Genomic DNA, 21196 nt, shown 5'->3' on the forward strand with positions numbered 1-21196 from the left:
CAGATCATAGCCCAAGCACAGCAAGAGGTATGTGCTTAGTTCCTTGGTGCTACCACCCAGTGTGGCATATGGCACCTAGAAGAAATCCCTCGTGCCAGAGACAAATTTCCCCCACAGCACCTAATGGTGACCATGGCACTGCCCCATGCCCGCCCCATATCCCACCAGCGGGTGCCTACCTGAGGTGGGGAGGAAGCTGGAACTTGTTGCGCACATCATCAATGCGCCTGCCAAGGAATGGTGTGTCCACTGTCACAAAGATCCCTTTGTAGCCTGCTCTCTCCGCACGCTTCACGAGGGATTTGGTGACCTCCCGGTCCTTGTACACGTAAAGCTGCATCCAGTGAATGCCGCCTGGAGCTGCTTCAGACACTTCTTCAATGGAAGAGGTGGCCCAGGAGCTCAGCATCATCCCTGTCCCCATTGCATGGCAGGCTGGAGAAACACAAAGTTATATTCAAGACCATCCAAAACACAGAAGGCTTCTCTAAACTGGACCACTTGACTCACGAGAGTGTGTTGGTGCATGTAATTTCACACTGCCTTTCCTTGGTGTTAACGCATTTTCAGCCTTCCAGGGAACGCTGCATTAATACCATTGGGCTTCTGTGAGAGCTCTCGAGCATTTATAGGCAAATTTCTGGTGATTGCTGTCTGCATGCTGTTTGGGATGATCCTTGCTCCAATACTGGAAGTGAAAGATATTATAATCAAACTAAGCCTAATCTATATTAATAATTCTTTATCCTATAGGGACCCTGTTTGTAAGCCCCTAGCATCTAGCTACAACTTCTCAGAAATTTCAGCACATACACTTAAGGAGATACACACACATGCAGAGTTTTAAACAATATTAAGGAAAAAAAAAAAAAGGCATTTAAAGCTTCCAACTTTTTGAACACTACCACATTGCTGCAGATCATTGTTTCAGATCTGTCATTCTCAACATTGCTCTTCAGGTCTCCTCACCACTGCCGCACATGCTCCCTCAAACACTTTTACCACGTCATTTTGCCTGCTTTCTCCCACCCCCAAACTATTCACTAGCATTAAACCTATGTTTCTTGAAGTGCTCTTCCAGTAAATGCCTGTTGTCATCCCTACAGGATATTTCAGGGCATAACAAAACAGAAGGGCACAGTCCAGCAGACAACCTCATCTCAAGACAAGCGGGGGAATTTCTTTGCTTCAACACTTTCGCTGCCTGTCTCACATCCTGAACCCCATGTCCATGGTGTGACCCACATATAAAGCTTGACACTTCTGCCAATAAAAAGTAGAAGTTCTGATCTCGCTAAGTGTGGGAGAAACGCATCCCAAGTGGCAGTCCCCACCCAGGAGACCTCAAAAGTAAATATGAAGATGAGCAGGTACAAGAGACAAGGGGTTTCCTAAGTCTCCACTGAGGCCAAAAGGATGGGTGGTCATGTCCATTGTGTTTTGGCCTCTCCTTTTTTACCTTCAAAAGCTGTGAAGTCATTCCTGAGGTGTAGGCAGCCCCAAGGTTAAATGTCATTGAACAACCCCAGATGGGGTCAAGCAGATGAACGTTCTGTGCCAGCTGCCTCCCTGGGGGTGATTTCCAAGGCAGACTGCACTACAAACCAGCTAACCTCATACAATTACATTTTTATGAATCTATCACTTATTCTTTTCGGAGTAATCTGTCACCTAATGCAAAATACAGGAAAACACACTGTAAAACTCAAAAATATTATATAAAGCTTTATTTTTCTTGGTCTACCGCAGTATGCATATTTTTAATGTAAATGGACCTCTGTTTCAAAACATCATCTCCAGCCCATCTAGGAATTAAAAAGTGGTCTTTATGAAAACATTTTATTAAATAAGGATTACAAGTCTCAGAGTGGAAACTTATGAACAGCTTATTCAAACAAATTGGTTACACTCTCCCATAGCCACCAGGCAACTTTCAGTCAGTGGAAATACAGTAGCAAGGAACCAAAAAACTCTACGTCTTAGCCATTTAATTTGTCCCTGTAAAATAACCAAAAAGAGTTCCCTCTAACAGGTTAAGTACCTAGAAATTAGTTTCTTCAGAAGAACCCATGCATACTGAATGCCTAAAGTCCTGTTAAAAATCAGATGTGGTGGGTTATCGCAAATCCCATAAGTGATTTGCCAAATCAAGTTTGTTCAGTGATTCTAAGAAATAAAGGGATACTCATTCCTGTTTCTCTGTCAAATATGATTTCATGAATGAGAGGGAGGGTTGCTAACCCAGCAATTGCAAAACCCTCAGATCAGATAAGGGAAAAATGTAAATGTTATGGTTCAGTCTTCCTTTAGGTATCCATTTATTTCTATTACTTTTATTCTCAACTCTACTTCCACAGCCCTAAGGATACAATAATATTTGCAAAACCAAAAATGAAAATAGAAACTGCACAATAAAATATATTTGGTGAATGGAAGACTTAACACAAAATAATACCATAGCCTTTCAACTTGTTTGCATACATGGTAATAGAGAAGAAAACACTTTCATCTTCTTTAAGATGATATTTAAGCGGTTTGGTTCAATCAGACTTCAACTACTCAAAACTGGGTTACGGAGTTTTCACAAAAGCACACTCGCAAAATTGCTCTCGTCTGTCCTGTAAAGTTAATGACTCTCTGGTAAAGCACCAGCTCAACATGCGTATTTTGGATCTGCACAGTCAAATTCAAAGTTCACCCACACAAAATTTTTCAAAGTTTGACAGACTCCAAGTTGCAGCTTTAGCTGATCTGTGCTTTATCTTGATCATTGTAAAGCTTATTTTGACAATTTTCTAGACTTTCAAAAACATGATACATAGTGCTGAAGTGCTGCCAGGTTCTGTGTTTTTTTTCTACCTCAAATCAGGTTTTGCTAAAAATACACTCCCACTTCTTGCACATTTAGCTGCAATTGAATAAAACAGAAGCAATTAATTAGCTCCAACAACTATATTTTGCACTTCAATTTTTGGGTGCTGCAAATACTTCTATTTGTTATTACAAATCAGTGCTGGATCCATATTCCCACAGGACGCTGCTGTGGAAATACATAACATTTGCCAGAGTTTAAACATCAGATTTCTGTAAACCAACCTTTCCTCATGCCGTTTCAGATTGCTTTTAGTCTTTTTTTTCCATAGGTTTTCTTTTAATACTGACCGTTGCCCAAAGCATACATTTACCTTTGTACACACCACAGGCTTCCACTGAGGTCAATGAGAGCGCAGAGAGCACAGCATTACCCGCACAGAAGGCTGGAAAAGTTTTTGATATCAGGATGATAAAGCTTTGAGCTATTTGTACTCCACCTTGTTTCAGGGTCGAATGCAACTAGAATTGCAATATGGTGGGGTGCTTGGGAAAGGGGAGCTTCCCAGCCTTTGCTCTGCAGCTGCCTTGAGTGGGTGCAGGTTTCCCAGCCCCAGTGCTACCTGCCTGTACTTAGCCCAGCGAAGCCCCAAGTAAAGACATATCTTCTCACCAGGGAACATAAACCTTAATAACATCGGACTTTCCTCATTCTTGCGGAATTCAACTGAAGTATTTTACATAGCAAGAAATCAAGGCTGACCATGGGACAGGATCCACTTGGGAAGTGCTCAGCAGAACAGAGCGATAACATTTTTTAGCCCTTTTTTAATCCTGAAACCTCAGAGACTCCTTCCCACCTGTGATGGGACATTACTCCATTACTTGGTATGGGAAGGGTACGGAGTTTGTCCCCCAGGGCAACATAGTTCAGGATAGGACACTGGAGAAGAGCCCAGTTTAAGCTTGCATATTTTGTCAGGGTTTCCTTGTATGGGAATGGGAACTCTTGCTATTTTTCTCTAGCTGTGCAAATTCCCATCGTTTTCCTTTTAGGGGCATCTCCGAAGCACGGCAACCAAACTGCCCCACTGTGGTCACTCTTCCCTGAATCCACCGGTGAATCCACTGTCCCCAAGTTAGGGGCCAAAGGACATTTCTTGGGATCTATATTATGTCCTTTTGGCACGGTGGTATTGCTCAAGAGAAGCAGCTACGTTCTTGGAGCTGCATCTCCTAAGAAACAGAGTTGTTTAAAGTACTTAACATTACTCTCTTGACGAAACACACTTGGCTGAGAAATCCCCTGCCCAGCCTTACCTCAATTACCCCTTACAAAACACTGCATGCGAGTTGCGCCTACGATCATTTTGTTGATACAATGCATTTTGTCAACACAATGCATTTTGTCAGCTATGCAGGAAGGCTGGAGGCACCAGGGAAAAATATGCATGGGCAAAATGGATCTGGCTGGTCTAGGAGGGCTGTCATGCCAGGCTCCCTGCGCACACTTGCACCAGAAAGTCCCCCAGCCACACCAGTCTCTGGGGGGACTCAGGGCCAGGTCAGTCTAAGCCAAGTTGTCCAATGTGAACACTGTCCTCTCAGTGACTCTATGGAGTAGCCATGTTCACAAAATCAACAATTTTTTTGGAACACCACACAGGTAACAGGTGAAAGATGTTCACCTGTTACACAAAGTCCTGCTATTTTCACTGTGGCTGAGCGCAAAGGGCAACAGGCCACAAAATCCCTCCTTCATAGTCACGAGCATGTCAAATGACCACAAGGAACCTGAACTCAGATGGTCAGTAGCATCAAAGCAAACAAAAAGCACAGCTGAAGTTTGTTAAGAGCCAAAGGAACAAAGGTGTTGCGCTCTCTCTCGCTCTCTCGTGGGAACAACAGAGCTGCCAGTAACTAAAATAAATGGGGGGGGAGCATTTCAGTCACTATTCCTATTCTCCATTTGGCTAAGTAAATGGTTCAGTCACATTGCAGGTGATGGTGAAACCCTTCTTGCGTCAGCAGTAACTCAGAAAGTTGTTTGAGAACAATTGCAGAGGGTAAACAAAATCACCAGATCTGAGCAACTAGCATTCAAAGTTTTCAAAAGATCTGGCCAAGAACACAGTTAGGCTGTCCAACCTGATTTTCAGCAAGTCAGAGAGAAGTCAGGTACTGCAATTCCCCTTCTGGGCTAAAAAACAAGCATAAGGTAACTGGTCAGTAAGAGAGCATTAGGTAATTAGCAGCAATAGAAACAAAATAGAAATCTCCATAAAATAACACTACCTATCTGTTTATCATCAGTTAAGGTATCAGAAAATTGCATTTCTTGCTCAGCAGCTGGATGGTGCAGAAGATTTTGTTGTGGTGCACTTGAGGGTGGGTCCCATTTACAGGAGCGTGAGTACTACTACTCTTCTAGGGAGACAACATGGAGATTTCATCAGTTTGCAAGCACAGCGTGAAGTCGGGATGGCAAATGTCTTTGCACGGAGGAACAGTGTATCTTTTGATGAATAAGCAGGAAAAAAATCATGTAGAATCAGAAGATTCTGTTCAAAAACTTTTCTCTAAAAGTCTTTTGCTCTTTAATGATGGCTAAGATTATTCATCAAGTTTGGCAAACATCTTTAGTGAAAGAGGTTGAAATTGGAGTGGGACAGACAAGAAAAATTCACCTAAGTCAAAATGTCATGTGCTGATATTTTCAAAATGGAAATATTTTCTTCTGAGCTAACACTTTTATTTCAAAACAGAACTATGGCTAAAAGCATTAGCTAGTAGGAAAAAGAAATAAAACATTGTGCTTTGGATCAAATTAAACATTTCAGTCAATCCAAAGCAATTTTCCTCTCCATTTTTCAGTTTCTACTGAACAGCAAATCCGTTGTTTGGAAAATTGCCACATACACTGATGAACTATACCTAAAATGCTAGGGAATATACTTGAAGACAGACCTGAAAAACTTGGAACAGCTGACAAGGTCCCTGAAATTGTTTCAAGGACAAAAGACCTTTCTCCATAATGAAGAAATCCAGGTCCATTTCGACATGTTGAAGAAAACTGAAGAGCAACCTTATTACAGCCTATACGGACAATTTTTTTTTTTTAAATCTTTTTTTTTCTTTAAAGTCTAGCTAACAGAAGTATAAGTAAATCAACTGGATTTAAAACCATACAAGTTTTGACCATGATTACAGCTTATTCTGCTCAGAGTGGAGTTAAACTTTGGGATGACTGACTTTGCGTTGGATGGCCTGTTATCAATAACTTTTAAAATTACAACTGAACATTTTTCCCAAAAGAGTTCCTTTACTGATGAAGAGAATCATCAATGAAGGTGTGTTTAAGGCAAGCTGTCAAACTATACCCTGTTTTGGGTGAGATGCATGCTCCTTTCCACCAGCTTGGTTGCTGCAGGAAAGCACCCCTCAAGCAGCCGCCACAGCGAAGGGCAGCAGCTCCCAAAGCCCCAACAAGCCTCAAAGCGAGGCATTGGGAGGACAGAGTTTTACCTGACAAGAGACACCACGACATGCCCTTGTCCCTAGGGAGGACATTTACACTGCAACCTGCAGGCAAAGCAGCTGGAAGAGTGCGGTTCAAAGCAAAATGCTGTGGCTTAAGGTAATTGCTTGGCAGGATCAGGCGTTGTTCTCAAAATACAAAAAGATAGGGGGAGGAGTTGTTACTGCCATCTGCACCACCCTACTCTGCAGTTAAGGATGGTGTGAAGCCAAGAGTGACTCTTGGGGTTTCACCCCAACCAGGCAGACGTGTGGCTTGTGGCATGAGCCAGGGCACACAACACCTGCATCCCTGGCAGGGAAGGGACAAGATTCAGACCACGCCATGCCTTCAAGGATTATCAAAACAGCAGAGGCACCATCACTTAGGTTGCTCCCTACACACCCGAGCCAAAACTTTCTTGGCTTGTGTAAATTGGTGCAGCTGAAGCAAAAGCTGATTTAAAGCAAAAAACAGCCTTCTTCCTTATATTCCAGAGGTCTCAGAGTTTAAGAGTTGTGCAGCAACCCCCCTGATCCTGAATTTCCCAAGTTTAAGGAACCTTTAAGACAAACATGTACTTTACAGCTAATCCCTGTCATCATATAAGGTCAAATGAAAAGCTTGGCACTGAATGCCCCACTCCACCTCTAACAGAGCACAAAACTGAAGCCATATTTTTTCCTACAAGAAACACTAATGCAATACAGAGAGTGTGATTTTAATTATGGCCTCCTTTGAAAGCGATGAAAAATTTACCAACTCCCATGGATATGTTTATTTGAGCGCACATTCAAACCGTTGCCAGTACACCAAGTTCTCCTAGCTTGAAAACCCAAGAACATTAAAAGCAATAATAGTACGTTAAAGTTAGTTAGAAAATGTAAGCGCACATAAGTCAGGGAATTCCAAAATTAAGTTATCTACCATATAGCTCAAACCTGACAGTCAGCCTTATTGTACCATTCAAGTCTACATGTTGTTAGAGGTTTATGCCTTAAAACATGGCTAGGTAGTAGCATCAGTGGGCATTTTTGCTAGCGAACATCCTGAATTTTGGGGTGTTTTGAATCTCGCTCTTAACATTGCATTAATGTGTTTGCACTTAGCAGTATAATGCTTCAGAGTTTCCTCCCAGCATAATCTGGGCCAGAAATAATCTACAAGAGCTGCCAAAGGACAGGACAGCACCAAGGCGTCCGACCAGACGCTGCTTCACAAACCAATTCAAGGTATTCGAGCTCCATCGTGTGGAATGCACCCGCACATACAATAGGCATAAAATTTTTGGCTTCCTAATAAATCTCTTGGGAAGCGGAAAAATGCATCCACAAACAGACTATAAAATGGGAGTAACCTGCTCTTACAGAGGTTGCTGCTGGAGTTGTGCTGCAGCCCATCACGGCACACATCGCAGCGACACGGCTTTTTAATGAGAATTGAGACGAGCTCTCACTGCAAGGCAGATAATTAGACTCACTTCACACTAGCATTTGCTGCATTGGTCACGGAAACGCTATTAGATGAATAGCTCAACCTTGCACAGGACTAGGTTTTTTTTAAATATTACCTGTTTATGTCTTGTATCCTTTTTCATTCAGTGCTAGAGCACTGAAACACACAGCCTGATGCTGTTTGTATGCAACAGGGACACCATGTGGCTTCTTTCTCGGATTTTGCGTCATTCCGCAGCTTCGGTTAAAGGAGTAAGAAACAGTTTCACATCCATATTCTGATTAAAATCTCATTTCTCACAGCCGTTTAGGCTGCAGCCTCCATTCTGGCAATGTCTTTGTGCAGCATCTAGCCCAGAGGGACCGCTATAACACTGGCTCCCTGGGATGCTCTGGAAGAGTCTCTTTAAAGCGAGTATTTTTCCCAGACAAGCAAAGGCTCCTGAATTTCTAGAAGCAGTTCTGTAACAAAAGAATATTGTTGCGGCAACATATCTAGTTCTATGTATAGAAAGATATATAGATAAATGTAGTTCTCTATTTTGTATTTTTTAAATATTTTCTATCATATTTCTTCACCACCAGCAGGCATAATATTACTCTGCTCCTCTCTAACTCACTGGGGGGGCAGGACTTTGCACAGTTTACCTTTGGCCGTAGCCATCTCTCCATCAGCATGAGCCATGCACTGCATAGCAGTCGCTCCGACGCAGACGGGCATGCTGATTTTCTGCCCTAAGACAGAGGTGGACAGGTCCATTACTGACACATCCCTGAGCACCCGGGGGTACAGCTTCCATCTACAGAGACAAAAAAAGAGAATAAAAAGCCTGCATCATCGGGGTTATTTACAGTTCCTAATAGGCAAGAGTAGATTTTCCTGCTGTTGGAAGAAACATGGTGAAAGCTGTTTTGGGGCTGGAGCAGAACCTCACTGCATGACCCGGAGCTGCAGCAGGGCCCACGAAATGAACAAAACCAGGAGGGAGCAGGTGAGGAAGGACTGAATTCCGTGGAGGGTGAAAGAGGCAAAGCGCCTTCGAGCATTATTGGCTGGTATTATTTGAAGGAAAATGCAGCAGCTACAAAATAATAAGGTTTATGGTGAGTCTCAGCCTCCTTGAGAGCCTTAGGGCAGAACCAGATGACAGCGGGTGTGCAGGAACAGCAGGAGTCATCAGCCCCCCCTCAGTTATTGCTTCTATAGACCAGGGAGCTAAGAGGCATGGGATTTTTGGATAAAACTAGCCTGGTCAGCATGCTCAGCCCTCCCTGTCCCCGTGCTCTAGTCTGTGCTCTAGTGAGACTATAGAGAAACGAGCTACCACATGGCAAGTGGGTGGGCAGGATGGCTGCTCTGGCTTTCCACAGCTCAGAGTGGGTGGAAATCCACTGCACCGCATCTCCGCTGGCACAGAGACTGAGCCGCTTTGCTCAGAGAGGTCCCATCCCCAGCAGTCACCGGCCACTGTGCAACACGTAGTCCCTGGGACTACAGCTGCAACCACAGGGACAGCCCATCATACTCCAGGCACTCCATGCTTCCAGGAAAAGACCAAAACGTGTCCACTGTATTTGGTGCAGGAAAAGACCGAGTAGCACAACTGCTTTCCCAACAAGGCAAATTATGATCTAGTCCTTGAATGATGTGGCACAGCATCTGCTCAACAGTTTCCAGCCTTGCTTTGCCTTCAACATGTCTGCCAGAAACAGGGCTTTATTCTCCACTGGGGTCTTCAGCTCGGGTACAAATGGAAGCTGACTCCAAAACAAAGCAAACTAAAACATGATCTGAAATTACAATTTATTGTAGTCAGGCTGGACATCCCATGCTTGCCCACACAAATTTATCTCCCCACACATACACACAACAACAGCACAACAGGATCGCAATCCCTCTTCTGGAGTCAACTAGATGACACTGCCGTACCCAAACTTATCTTAATAGGGTTGCATTCCTCGGGGCTCCTGTGAAATTGGACTTCTTACCATCCAGGGGATGTTGCAATGCAGCCACTGTCACCAGAAGCCACACGAGGGTGTGCATGAGCAGGGGCTGGCTCTCCACACGCCTGTGTGCTGAGCCAGGCCAAACCCTCTCTGGAAGCAGTAGTAGGGTACACATCAAATGCTCCTCATTAAGGCACCCCTCCCTCTGAAAGGACTCTGCACTTTTAGATGACGGCTATTGAATTTGAATTACAGATAATAATCAAAAGCTTAAGCTCTGGTACTGCTGAACCTGACTGCCTGCTCAGCACTAGAAAGTCTGAGACTAGTATCATTACTAGCAAGGAGACGGCAACCAGAGCCACTGTTACTCTCAGACTACAGCGAGCAGTGGTCAGCTAGAGCTTGCATATTAAGTTGACAGGTTAGAAAAGACACAATCTTTTCATTTTATAGAAAGACCACAAGACATTTCCATAAGAAGTCTGGGACAGAGACAGGATGAGACACAAATTTCTGAAGCCCTAGAGCACAGGGCCATGCCAGCTCTCCAGGAAGCGCTCCCCAGGGAGGAGAAAGATGGTTATGATGCTTGGAAGGGGACGTGTAGTTGTGGGAGTCAGCTGTATTATTCGATAACAAGACACACACTACAAGTATGTCTCCTCAGACTTGTTTTCAGGCTATTGTATTGATTTGTTATTTTTCAGAGGAGGATGGGCTGAGGGTGGGACTAAGAAAACATGACATTTTTTCCCTCTTTCTTCCTAATCTTCATTCCAAAGTCCTTCTCCCAGCTCTGAGGCATCTTGTTCCAGAAAATATACAGAAAAATCCTTTAATAACGTTGCTCATAGTTTTGTTCAAACTCAAAAGCACAAGGATGTGAAGTATCTCCCTTATCCCCAGCCTCCTAGTTTCCCTGCTGTCCTGGACTTGTCAGATTTTCACCTGGCACGAACCACTGCTATCTCAAAGCACACACACGATGGTCAGCCCTGAAATACCAATGTTTCTGTAGTGCTTTTAGCTTGGGAAAAGAAACAGAAAGAGCAAAAATCATCCCAACATTGCATGCAAGAAAAATTATGCTGTTTTAAGCAGCGATAAACAGCCTCCTTCCCCCTACGTACCATCAAATTACTCCATCCATGAACTTTTTTGGGTCCTCAGGCTCATTAGCCCCAGACTTTAAACATAAGTATCTCCTCTGATGCCTTCTGTGGCTTCTCTTCCACTTGCACCTTATCAGGTTGCACCCTCTAGACTAACATCAAATCAATACTCAGAACTGAGTATTTACTGGGTCCCAAGAAAAACACCAAAAAAGGGATCACTACCTTAGTATTATACTCTAAATAAAACTTGATCTTGCTTAGGAAACAGACACTTGAAGTGAGGCATGTTCTGGAAAAGCCATAGGGGAATGCCCTTAAAATGGCAAGCAAAACCCAAGACCAGTGTTTCCCAATAATCAGAGCACTCATTAAGCTGCCACACACCACCTGCTTCCTCCAACTCCTTGACTGAAAAGATTTCCTGGATGTTTTGTAAAAAGCTTTCATATTTTTTTACTTGTCTTCTCCTCATCACCTACATTTTTTTCCAGCCAAGTCCACACTCTCACACTGCCATCAGCAATTGCAAGTGAGAGCATCTTTCTTCCCAGCTGGAGGCAGGGTGATGCCGCAGCAGGAAAGGCAGTGAGCACTCCCAATTCAGGCAACTTCAGCTAAATGCTGTTTTGACAGAAGGATGAAAGGCAAGGAGGGGGGATTAGTGTGGTTTTTTTTTTTCCTTTTCCCTCTATGCTCAAAAATTTCAAAATGCAAATTATCTTGCAGTTGGGTAAGAGGAAAGCACTCATTGATTTCCCCACTCATTTTTGGCTGTGGAAAATGCTGAAATTTTCAAACTGCAACACATTTTCAAGCAGCTCTTCTTGTTTCTCTTCTGAGCCTATACCAAATCATCCCTTTGTGCTGCATCGCAAGCAGAATGCTTGGGAAAGCACGCACTGCCCAGGTGAAGTCCCCATCCCAACTCCCACCCACTTTGCTGCCTTCACCTCCCCTACAGCTCCACTTCCCATCACAAGGGACATGCACTAGTGCTGCGCAAGGCTAAGCAACAGTTGCTTTTGCCTGAGGAAAATCGATTCTCTCTCCCAGGGTGTCTTGCCACCCGCACCGCAACTCTTCTCATAGCACTCTGCAAATCCGAGGCGAAAGACATCGCAGAAACATAATCAACTTATTACTATAAGCATTCCTTTCCTCTTCTCCCCCCTACAACTTCACATGCTTGTTTGACCCCAATCACATTCTCAGCCTTGCTTTTTTAACCAATACTTAAATTATTTATGTGCCTGGTCATTTTAACGCCCTTAATACCTAGCTACAAGACAACAACACATCCACAGAAAACATGCATCGATGCCGCCCCTGATAAACAAGTGATTGCTGTTCCTCGCATACGACCACAAAACGTGTCTTCTCCAAAGGCCGCCAGGGACTCAATGGCAGAAGGTGTCACGGCAGATTAGCAGAAACATGTTCCTGCACACACACACACACACGTCCCCCTTCATTAAAATGCCGAGAGGGGAGATTTCAGATTGATTTCTGAATGGCAGTAAACCAAAGGCATCCCAATCTTGTAATAAAATCTATTCTCCCTTCAGGCCGCTTGGTTCCTTGACAACTTGAGAGTGAATTTAATCACTAAACAGCACAGTGCAGGAAGGACACACGGTGTTACCGGACACAGAGCAAATATAAGGTGAATACAGTCAGATGCCATCGGGAGTAACATATGCTCCGACATCCCAAATAATGTTTTCTGGCCTTAAGGCCTCACTTGTGCCAGTGCCATGTCTATGTCATTTGAAAACTATGAATAAAAAGTAATTATCTGGCCTTATCAGGAACACACTGATGTTGAAACATGAGCTCCGGTTCTTCCCTCAATCCCAGAAGAGCTGGAAGCTAGGGAACAGTTACTGTACCCAGGATTAACCTCATCTTAAACACTGGCCTTTCAGAGACATTTTATGCTCTGGTAACTGATTACGGGTCCAAAGTACTTCAAGCTCCTGTGCTGTCAAGAGGCCAGGACATTCATTTTATAATCTAATGGGTATGGATTTTGCTACTCCAAAAACTGAGTGGGTCACTCCAAAAGTATTCCATCATCTATCAAAACTACCATGCATTTGCTAAATCAGTCCTTAGAAATAATATATTTATTTCTCTGTAAATGCAACCATTCAGTTGCCAAAAAAAAAAACAAACTACCTCACAGACAAACCCAACACTGATTTTTCTCCAAATACAATCTGTCCTAGCAGTCTAGCTCACCCAAATAACCTTGTACCACAAAGATATGGGCTAACAATTCTTGCTTCTGGTTCAGCTTCATGCTTTCTTCTCTTCCATTTAAACATAAACACTTATATATATATCTATAAATATTTAAATAAACTGTAAACATTTTTAATCAGGCTGCAACCTGCAACTACACCTCTGACAGTGGAAATCAATGGGAAGTGAAGCTGAACTTACTCGTTTCTTTCACAAAGTCATCTGACTCTGTGAAGCCACTCTTTGTGGCTCAGGGTGTAAAGTCCATCTTACTTTGTAAAAAAGGAAATCTTACTCCTGCGCTCAGAAACAGGGAGAAAAACCAGTAACACACTCAGAGACACACAAAGGCTGTGTGAGAGTCAGGCTGAGAAGCAGTCCTGCACCCTTAACAATTCGGCCATGCTTCTCCCAACAGCATCAAAGAAAAAAAAGAAAGATTTTAAAAGTTGCTTGTGTCAAACACGTCTTAAGAACCAAAATACCGTGAAGTCTTCATACCAGGTTTCTACCTTTTTGAGATTGTTTGCAATGGCTTCCTCGCAACACCAGTCTAACCAACTGTTAATGGCAGCATCCCATGTGCTAAGAAAACACCGCCATGTGTTATTCCTCACCAGCAACAGCTGGGAACCACTGGAGCTATCGAGATCAAGCCTGTGGAGCCCTGTGCTCAACGTGCTTCCACAAAGATTCAACAGCCCATTAAAGGGGGTCACCTTCACAGAGAGGGAGGTCCGTCTGGCTGCAGGCAGCAAGTGCACACTGCTTAAAGGAATATTTCAGTTTGAAAACAGACAGGTACAGGGATGCACCAGAAATGCTGAGAATGATTTAACTTTGGTTTTTCAGTGCTACTTAAGGGCTATTTTTAACTCTGACCACCTTTATTATTATCTCCCCCTTGTTACGGTCAGATAAATGAGCACATTTGTCCCTGAAGCTGTAAATCACTATTATCCATGTTCCAGCCCTGCATCCTTTCCACTTCATACAGGTAAAGCTGGTAAGCCCCAGCAGACGACTTCAGCTGCAATGCCCATCCTCGCAGGAAGAGCTGTGCTGGCCCTGCAGCAACCAGAAAGGAGGGGACTGCACGTCTCACCAGTGGAGCTGGGTTTCCGTCTCTGATCCCAACACTTCTGCTGACCTGCTGGGTGACCATCAGCACATCACTGCACTTTTCTGTGGGTTGCTGGACATCCAGAAAGAGACGTAGATGTAGAGCAATGGAAAGGTAACAAGCAAAGCTTTGACTTCAACATTTCTGCCCCATGACCTCTCTCTTTGGCTGTCAACAAATTCTGTTGTTTGATGATTTAATAGAGTAAACTCCATTTGTCTGGTCTTCTAGATTTTATTAACTGCCTTTTTGGAAGACATTTAAACAGCCTAAAGGTACTGCAGAAATTAGATCTTCTTTTCTTTAAGATAAATATACAGACAAAGGGGGGGCAAGCAAAGATAGAAACACAGTTTCCATCTTCTTCATACCTTCACTGCTGAGGAGCAGGAACCCAGCAGCAAGAGCCTTTTAGCCACACCAGCACCTGGCAAATTTATTTTACTTTTTTTTTTTTAATGTCTCAGGCTGTCCAAGGCACTGCTAATTAATATCTTCTTCAGTTCCAGGCTGCCTGCAAGCTCTGGAGCTTGAATGCCTAAAACTGGAGGCTCTTATTGAAGATATGATAGAAGATGTCAGGAAAGAGAAGGTGAGCCTGAACCCCACAGGTGACTAGCCCAACGCAAGGTGGTCGTCTTGTCAGAGGAACCTGCCCCTGTGGTAGGAAACGACTTCAGAGCAGAGCTGCTCTTATCTCACTGCTAACATCTAGCTCCGCTAATACCAAAACTGCAAGTGGACATACACAGTTTTGTAAGTTAGCCTGTCTCTGGGCAGATTACATGCAATTGTTGTTTAATCATGATTAGCTCTAGCTGTTAGCCGTAAAAAGTTCACTACTTCTACAGTTTATTGCCTCTGAGCCCTTAACTTTGAGTGTCCTTTCCTTAACAACTCATTTTGTTTTTATGAGGGCAAACAGCATCATAGCATCTGGAAGCATTAAAAAAAATAAAATAAATAAAAAAAGCAGGCAAGCACTACTGCATTCCATCCTGTTTCTATTTACTCCGTGCAGCTGGAGCAGTCCTTTGGCTCGCGTTTGAGCAGCCCCAAGCACAAGGGGGTTTCCAGTCTGTGACAGGGGATTCCACATAGAACTGGAATATGTGGTCGCAGTTGAGGTTAGTCGTTGTCTTCTCCTGACATTATAAAGCTTTTCTGCAGGTGTCCCTAAAATTAGGTTTCCAAGATGATTTCTGAGATCTGGCCATTGAGATCCCATTAAATTAACTACGACTGAGTTTCCTAGAGCCTTACTAAAGCTGCACAGGATTTCGAGCTGAAATGCTCATAGCCTATGGAAAGGCAACCAGAGCAGTAACCAGGATTGCTGCTCTACAGCAGAAAAGCAAAATGGGGAGGGAGAAAGACTAAAGACAAATTGGAAAAATCTTGTTTTGGTTTGTTAGAATCAGAGGTATTTAAGACAAAGCCTTTAGAGATTAGCAAAGAGAAATGAAGGGGGGTTAAATGTCTGCACCAACACAGCACCTGAAGGAAAGGGAAGCCACCAGCTGTTTAAGCGGCTCAGCTGGGCTGAAGCGATCAGCCACCAGCTGCCTTCTTTCCTCTGTAGCACTTTGACTGATGCTCTGGGGGCAGAGCAGCAGCAGAGATTCAGGGGATGGGGAACCAACTAACTTGACATGAGTTTTGACACTCTTCCACCAAATCTGACAGCACACACTTACTTTGTGCTGACCTTGTACTTCTGTGGCAAAGGGTCACCTGGAGTTTAGGTTTTGACAATGGTTCAGGGGGTCAGTGCGAGTCAAAACTGATTTATAATAGTTCCCATCATCTACAATATTTCCTGGTGACATGCTGACCTGCTGCTGGAAACCTCCCGAGCACAGCTTGGCCACCCAGGACTTTGCCCTGGCTTTCACGGCTTGCTCCAGAGCCAGGATATGCAAACTCCTTTCTGCTACGCTGCGCAGGTCTGACCTAGCAATGCTGCACGAGTACTTACCAGGGAAGGCTGCGTAACTAATTCAGTAGAGGAAGAACAAGCAAAAGGCAAAACCGGCTCACGACCTAAACGGTACAACCCCACCACAAGAATCCTTTGCCCACATTATAGCCCAAAATGCAGAAATTACAGTTTCATCAGCTGATAAATATCGGAGCCAAAGGACTCTTTAGAGAATTTATGTTAGCAAAAGAAATAAAATGTAGGCAAAGCTAAAAAGATGCTAATGGATTTTAGGGACTGCTTTTGGACAGAAAATGTTAGGTGGAGGAGTGAAAGGGGAGACACAGTTGTTCGGAAATGGAATTAGAGTATTTTTGATAAAAACTAAAAATGTTTCAGAAAAACTGAGTTTTGTTTGCTAAGAAAAATCTAATATTTTACCACATCTACGAATAATGCAGAATTTACAGCTCCACACTTAAATCATCCTCCTACCTTGAAAATGCTGCTACATTGTCTGCCAGCGTTTCCTGGTCATCTGCTCCAGATCGGTAATAATCATACACTGATTTGGGGAGGAATTTTTTGGCATACTCTTCAAAATCAGCAATGCAAACTGGTTTTCCAGACATGCTTGCAGATCTCAGAGGGTCAGTTTATTCCTACTTCCCTCTCTTTTAAGCTCTGTGTTTTTGTCTGTAAATCATTAATACAGGACCTCAGCAGGATTCAACTTACCTACATACCAAAAAAAAAACCCACCAACTTCATATGTCCTGTTGGACTTCAGCACCGCATTTTATTTTATGTGGACAAGGCCAATCTAGAAGACAATGGAATAAAATCTGGCAAAAGGACAGAAAATTCATCAGCAAGGAGAGAAATATGTAGGTGCAGCAGCATGACAAACCTGCACTAAGACTAATGTACTCTCACGTATGCCTTTATCATCCAAAATATCCAGGAGACAAAAAAGATACTGTTTATGTACAAAAAGCAAAATCCTGATTTAGATATTTACAAAAGTGTGTCCCAGCCTGGACTGCTATTTAGAACACCACTTAACACAAGCGGGTTTCCAGTTATTTCCATTAAAATCCTGGATACAGAGTCAAGTTGCAGGGACCCAGCTGCCAGGCAGCACAGGGATCCAATACATCCTCAAGCAAATGGCTCCTGCTTTTTAAGATAATTCTAGCTCCACCACCCAGACAGAGCTAGTTACTCTCAAAATTTTGTGTGTCAGATGTGCTCAGCAGCTGGAAGTAAAACTAGCTTATAAAAGAGATTATCCTCATCCAAAGCATAACAGACTCAGTTAAGATTTCTTGATTGAACCCCACATACATTGTTTACAACAGGTATACGGTATTTGTCTGACAGGGAAAACTTACAAGTGTATCATGTGTGTACATAACGCAGTTTTCTGGCTGTGCACACTTGAATTATTAATGTCATTTTACTAAAACCAGATGTGGGGGAAAAGGGAGAAATTGATACCTTAACTGCAAACAAACCCCCAAAGCATGGTGCAAGATGTGGCAGACTTTGCAGCATGCACAGGAGCAAAGCAGTGCGCACTGCGCTCACTGCACATCTCTCTGGTGCAAGCAAACCAGAGAGACCACTTTTTGCTCACTGTTTGTTATATTTGTGGTGCACTGAAAGGGAGAAATGAAATGCAACAGAAGTATGGCCGTGCCTCACTCCCTTCAGTAATTTTGGGCTTTAAGTGACTTGATTTTTTTATTCTTCGGCAAGGCTGAAGAACTCAGATAACATCAAGTTAAATACACACATACTTCTGTGAAAACCACAGCCATCTTCCACGCTGCTTGTTTATAAAAAACAACTAGGAACACAATATTCTGCAAAAAGTGAGAAAAAATACTTAAGACTCACAGGAGATTGTCAAACCTTTTGGATGAATATCTCAGGGGCTGAGGCAGGAAGGAGGGTGCCAGCTGTAAGCTCAGGAATCATTTAAAGAGAATGATGGCACCAAGAGATTTGCAGCTATTTCTCCACCTGCTTTCCCAGATGAGGGCATCTCAGATTAAGTTGTACGGGGTGTACAGGGGGTCATTTTTGTAGCTGGTCAGAATATTAATGGGAGGAATTACTGGCAATTAATATCAATACACATACAGTTAGACCATGAGGCATTTATCACACATCAGTGTCAGATACAATTTAAATGCAAAGTGGATTGACACTGACTTTTCTCCATGGTCCTAGCACAAAACCAGGGACATGTCTGCTTTAATTTGCGCTGCCTGTGCTAAAACCAGGTATTTATCCTAGAGCATGAGACAGTAAGCATTGCACGATAGCTAAACATTTTAATATGTACAGCTGAATTCAACCTTAATGAATTCAAAAGCTTTTAACATTGGAAAGTTGCACAAAAATTGCTGAAGGTAACAATACTGTTTCATCACTGGTCTCCCTCCACACTTTTACGTCTATATCCACTTAAAAAGTTAAGCTCTTCATAACACATCCCACATTGATCTTTCTCTGTCTCTCCACTTATGTTCATGTGCTGTATTCATACAAAATTGGACTGCCTTTACTGTTTGTTATTTGTCACTTAGGCTAAAAGTTCCTCGTCCCTCCCCTATCATGCAGTTACTCACACACCACCCTTTGCAGACCCCCCCAGTTGTGCCAGCCACACACCAAAGCCCAACTGGTGGCACTGACTTCTTGCTGAAGCCCAGCCAATAAGCCCTGTGAAGCTCCACAGCCCATGAGTCCACCAGGAGCTGGGGACTCTTCCACTCCAGCAAGACCTCCCCCTCCCCACTGCTGGCCAGTTTATGAGCTGGGGTGCGGTGGGAGGTGCCAATATCAGCACAAAGGAAGCAAAACACTAAATTTAATCTGCTGCTGAACTAGGACTACTTGGCCTCTTATGGGTGTAATCCCTAGGAGAGCACAGCAGACATCTCCCCAGCACATCTGACACCAACCTACTGACCGGCTCTGACATAGCTTCCCTCCAAGTAATCAGCTCCTCATTTTAATGAATCTTTCTGCATGAGAGACTTTCTCTGGCTGCTTAATGAGATACCAGATGTCTGAACTTTAACCCTGAAGCAAAAGAACAGCACCTTGCTTAAGAGAAAAGAGTGTGCCCAAGCAGCCACGGCAAACCTTGCTGATAAAAATCAATGCAGGATTCAGTTGAAACGTTCAGATAAAATTACAGCAGAGTCAAAAAAACCCAAACCAAATCACGGCAGCATTAACATCTTCTCCCCTGTCTACTGCTTCTCACTTGTTCCCTTGGCAAGTCACCGTGTCATGTAACTGGAGCTTGGCTGAACCAGGCTCCGCAAAGGAAGCTCTTTGCACTTCTGTTCAAAAACGGGTATCACAAATTCAGGAAGAAAACCCCACAGAGGGCTCCTAAATACAAAGAGAACTTCTGGCTCAGAAAGCATTTCAATCAGAAGCCAAAAACCTGTTCTAAGAAGTATCACAACATGCTTGTCCTTATGATATTTGCCAGAGAGCAAGAGCACTACACAGCAAACCGCTGTACTCCTATTGCAGAACTGGAGAGGCAACGCTGGTGGTCTCTTGTGAACACGCAAAACTTCCATACGTGAACAATAAGCCAGCTGTGATCTTCTCACTTCAGTTAACTGCAGTAAAGATTAGCTGGAAAAGTTAACTACAATATATAATTAAAATATTTCAATGTCCCAGTGATCACCTATTTCTCAAGACTGTTGTCCAAAGCTGCTTGATCAAGTAACTTTACTTACTTCAGTAAATGCTTATTCTGACTTCCAAATTCCCCATGAACATTTGTGAATTTCTCCAAGTCAGAAAATACCTATGTACAGATCATGAAGTGTTTTCAGGGAGTATCTCACTAATTTACTTTGGCCCCTCCCAGTCACTCAGAAGAATCAACAGAAAATCTTTGTGTTTCTTATTTTTCCAGCAGCCATCTGCAACTTCAGCCTGAGACTAAGTCAAAAAAGATGGTCCTGTTGCAGGGATGAGGACAGTTTCTCGACCATTCAGCACAGAGAGTGAACAGGTAGTCCTAACAAGCCCCGGCTAGTGTTTATTTTGTGAAGTCACTGGGGACTATGAGGATTGAGAGAGACTGAAGCATCAAATGAAGCACAAGCCTTCCTGGATCTGGATGCTTAAGTGTCCGATGAAAACAATCCAGGTGAGATCGAGAGGTTCTCAGCACTGATTTTGACCTCCCAACAGCACAGTAATAACCGGACATAAAAAAATGCCCTTGTCAAGCATATCTTTCCATGTCCTTGATGTGGGACTGACAGACAAACACTTTGAATGATCACTGTCATTTCTGCATCCTCTGCAAGCACGTGAGCTACTGGCCCAGCCGGTGCCAAGACAGTCAGTGGTGCCTAGCTTCAGCTCTCACGCTCCACTGGAATTCAAATTAAGACATGTAAAAGTCTCAAGTACTAGCAGGCTCTGAGAGATTCAAATGAACGAAAAAAAAAATAGTTTTTGCATATAAAATGGAAATTTAAGTGAAAATACTTGATTACTAAATCCCCATTTGTTCCCTGTATGTTTAAATACAGAGCTTTGCTTCCTTCTCAGAAAAGATGAAGTAAAGCACACGGTTTTTAAAGGGTTTTTCTACTGTGAAAGAAACGAAGATGTTTGACTAAAACTAGTCATCACTACAGTCTTCATTAAAGTAAAACACAACACTTCTTTTTCCCTCCGCAGGGAAAGGAATGACAGCAAGGTATCAGCAGACTTGGTCCCCTGGCCAGCGAGCTTACAAACGAACCCCTGGTCCGTGATGGGTTAGGAGTGGAAGGATAAGCAGAAAATTGGAGGAAAGGCAGGCAGCGCGCGGGAAGAGCTGCAAAAGCATCACAAGGGACATGCATCTTTTCCTCCAGGGCGGCCCTTCACAGCCAAGCATCCCGGTGTTTTCTCTGGGGGGGGAGGGAGGGGAGGTGGGTGTGTGGTAATACTCAGAAAAGGGAGGAGGGGATCCATTTTCTTCCTGCTACCACACTGCCAGAAGACCCACTGCAAAGC

General features: G+C 43.4%; 1 protein-coding gene across 1 annotated transcript in view; it reads right to left on the minus strand.

Annotated features, from left to right (window-relative positions):
* Positions 1-16809, minus strand: part of HAO1 (hydroxyacid oxidase 1) — a 31485-nt gene extending 14676 nt beyond the window's left edge. The window contains exons 1-3 of the mRNA XM_009935964.2: positions 16634-16809; positions 8431-8582; positions 180-435 (exon numbers count right to left, since the gene is read on the minus strand). Coding sequence (XP_009934266.1) covers positions 180-435; positions 8431-8582; positions 16634-16770 — 545 coding nt within the window. The 5' untranslated portion in view covers positions 16771-16809. The remainder of the gene's footprint in view (positions 1-179; positions 436-8430; positions 8583-16633) is intronic.
* Positions 16810-21196: the final 4387 nt, after the last annotated feature.

This window comes from Opisthocomus hoazin, chromosome 2, assembly GCF_030867145.1.
Source record: "Opisthocomus hoazin isolate bOpiHoa1 chromosome 2, bOpiHoa1.hap1, whole genome shotgun sequence".
NCBI lineage: Eukaryota > Metazoa > Chordata > Aves > Opisthocomiformes > Opisthocomidae > Opisthocomus > Opisthocomus hoazin.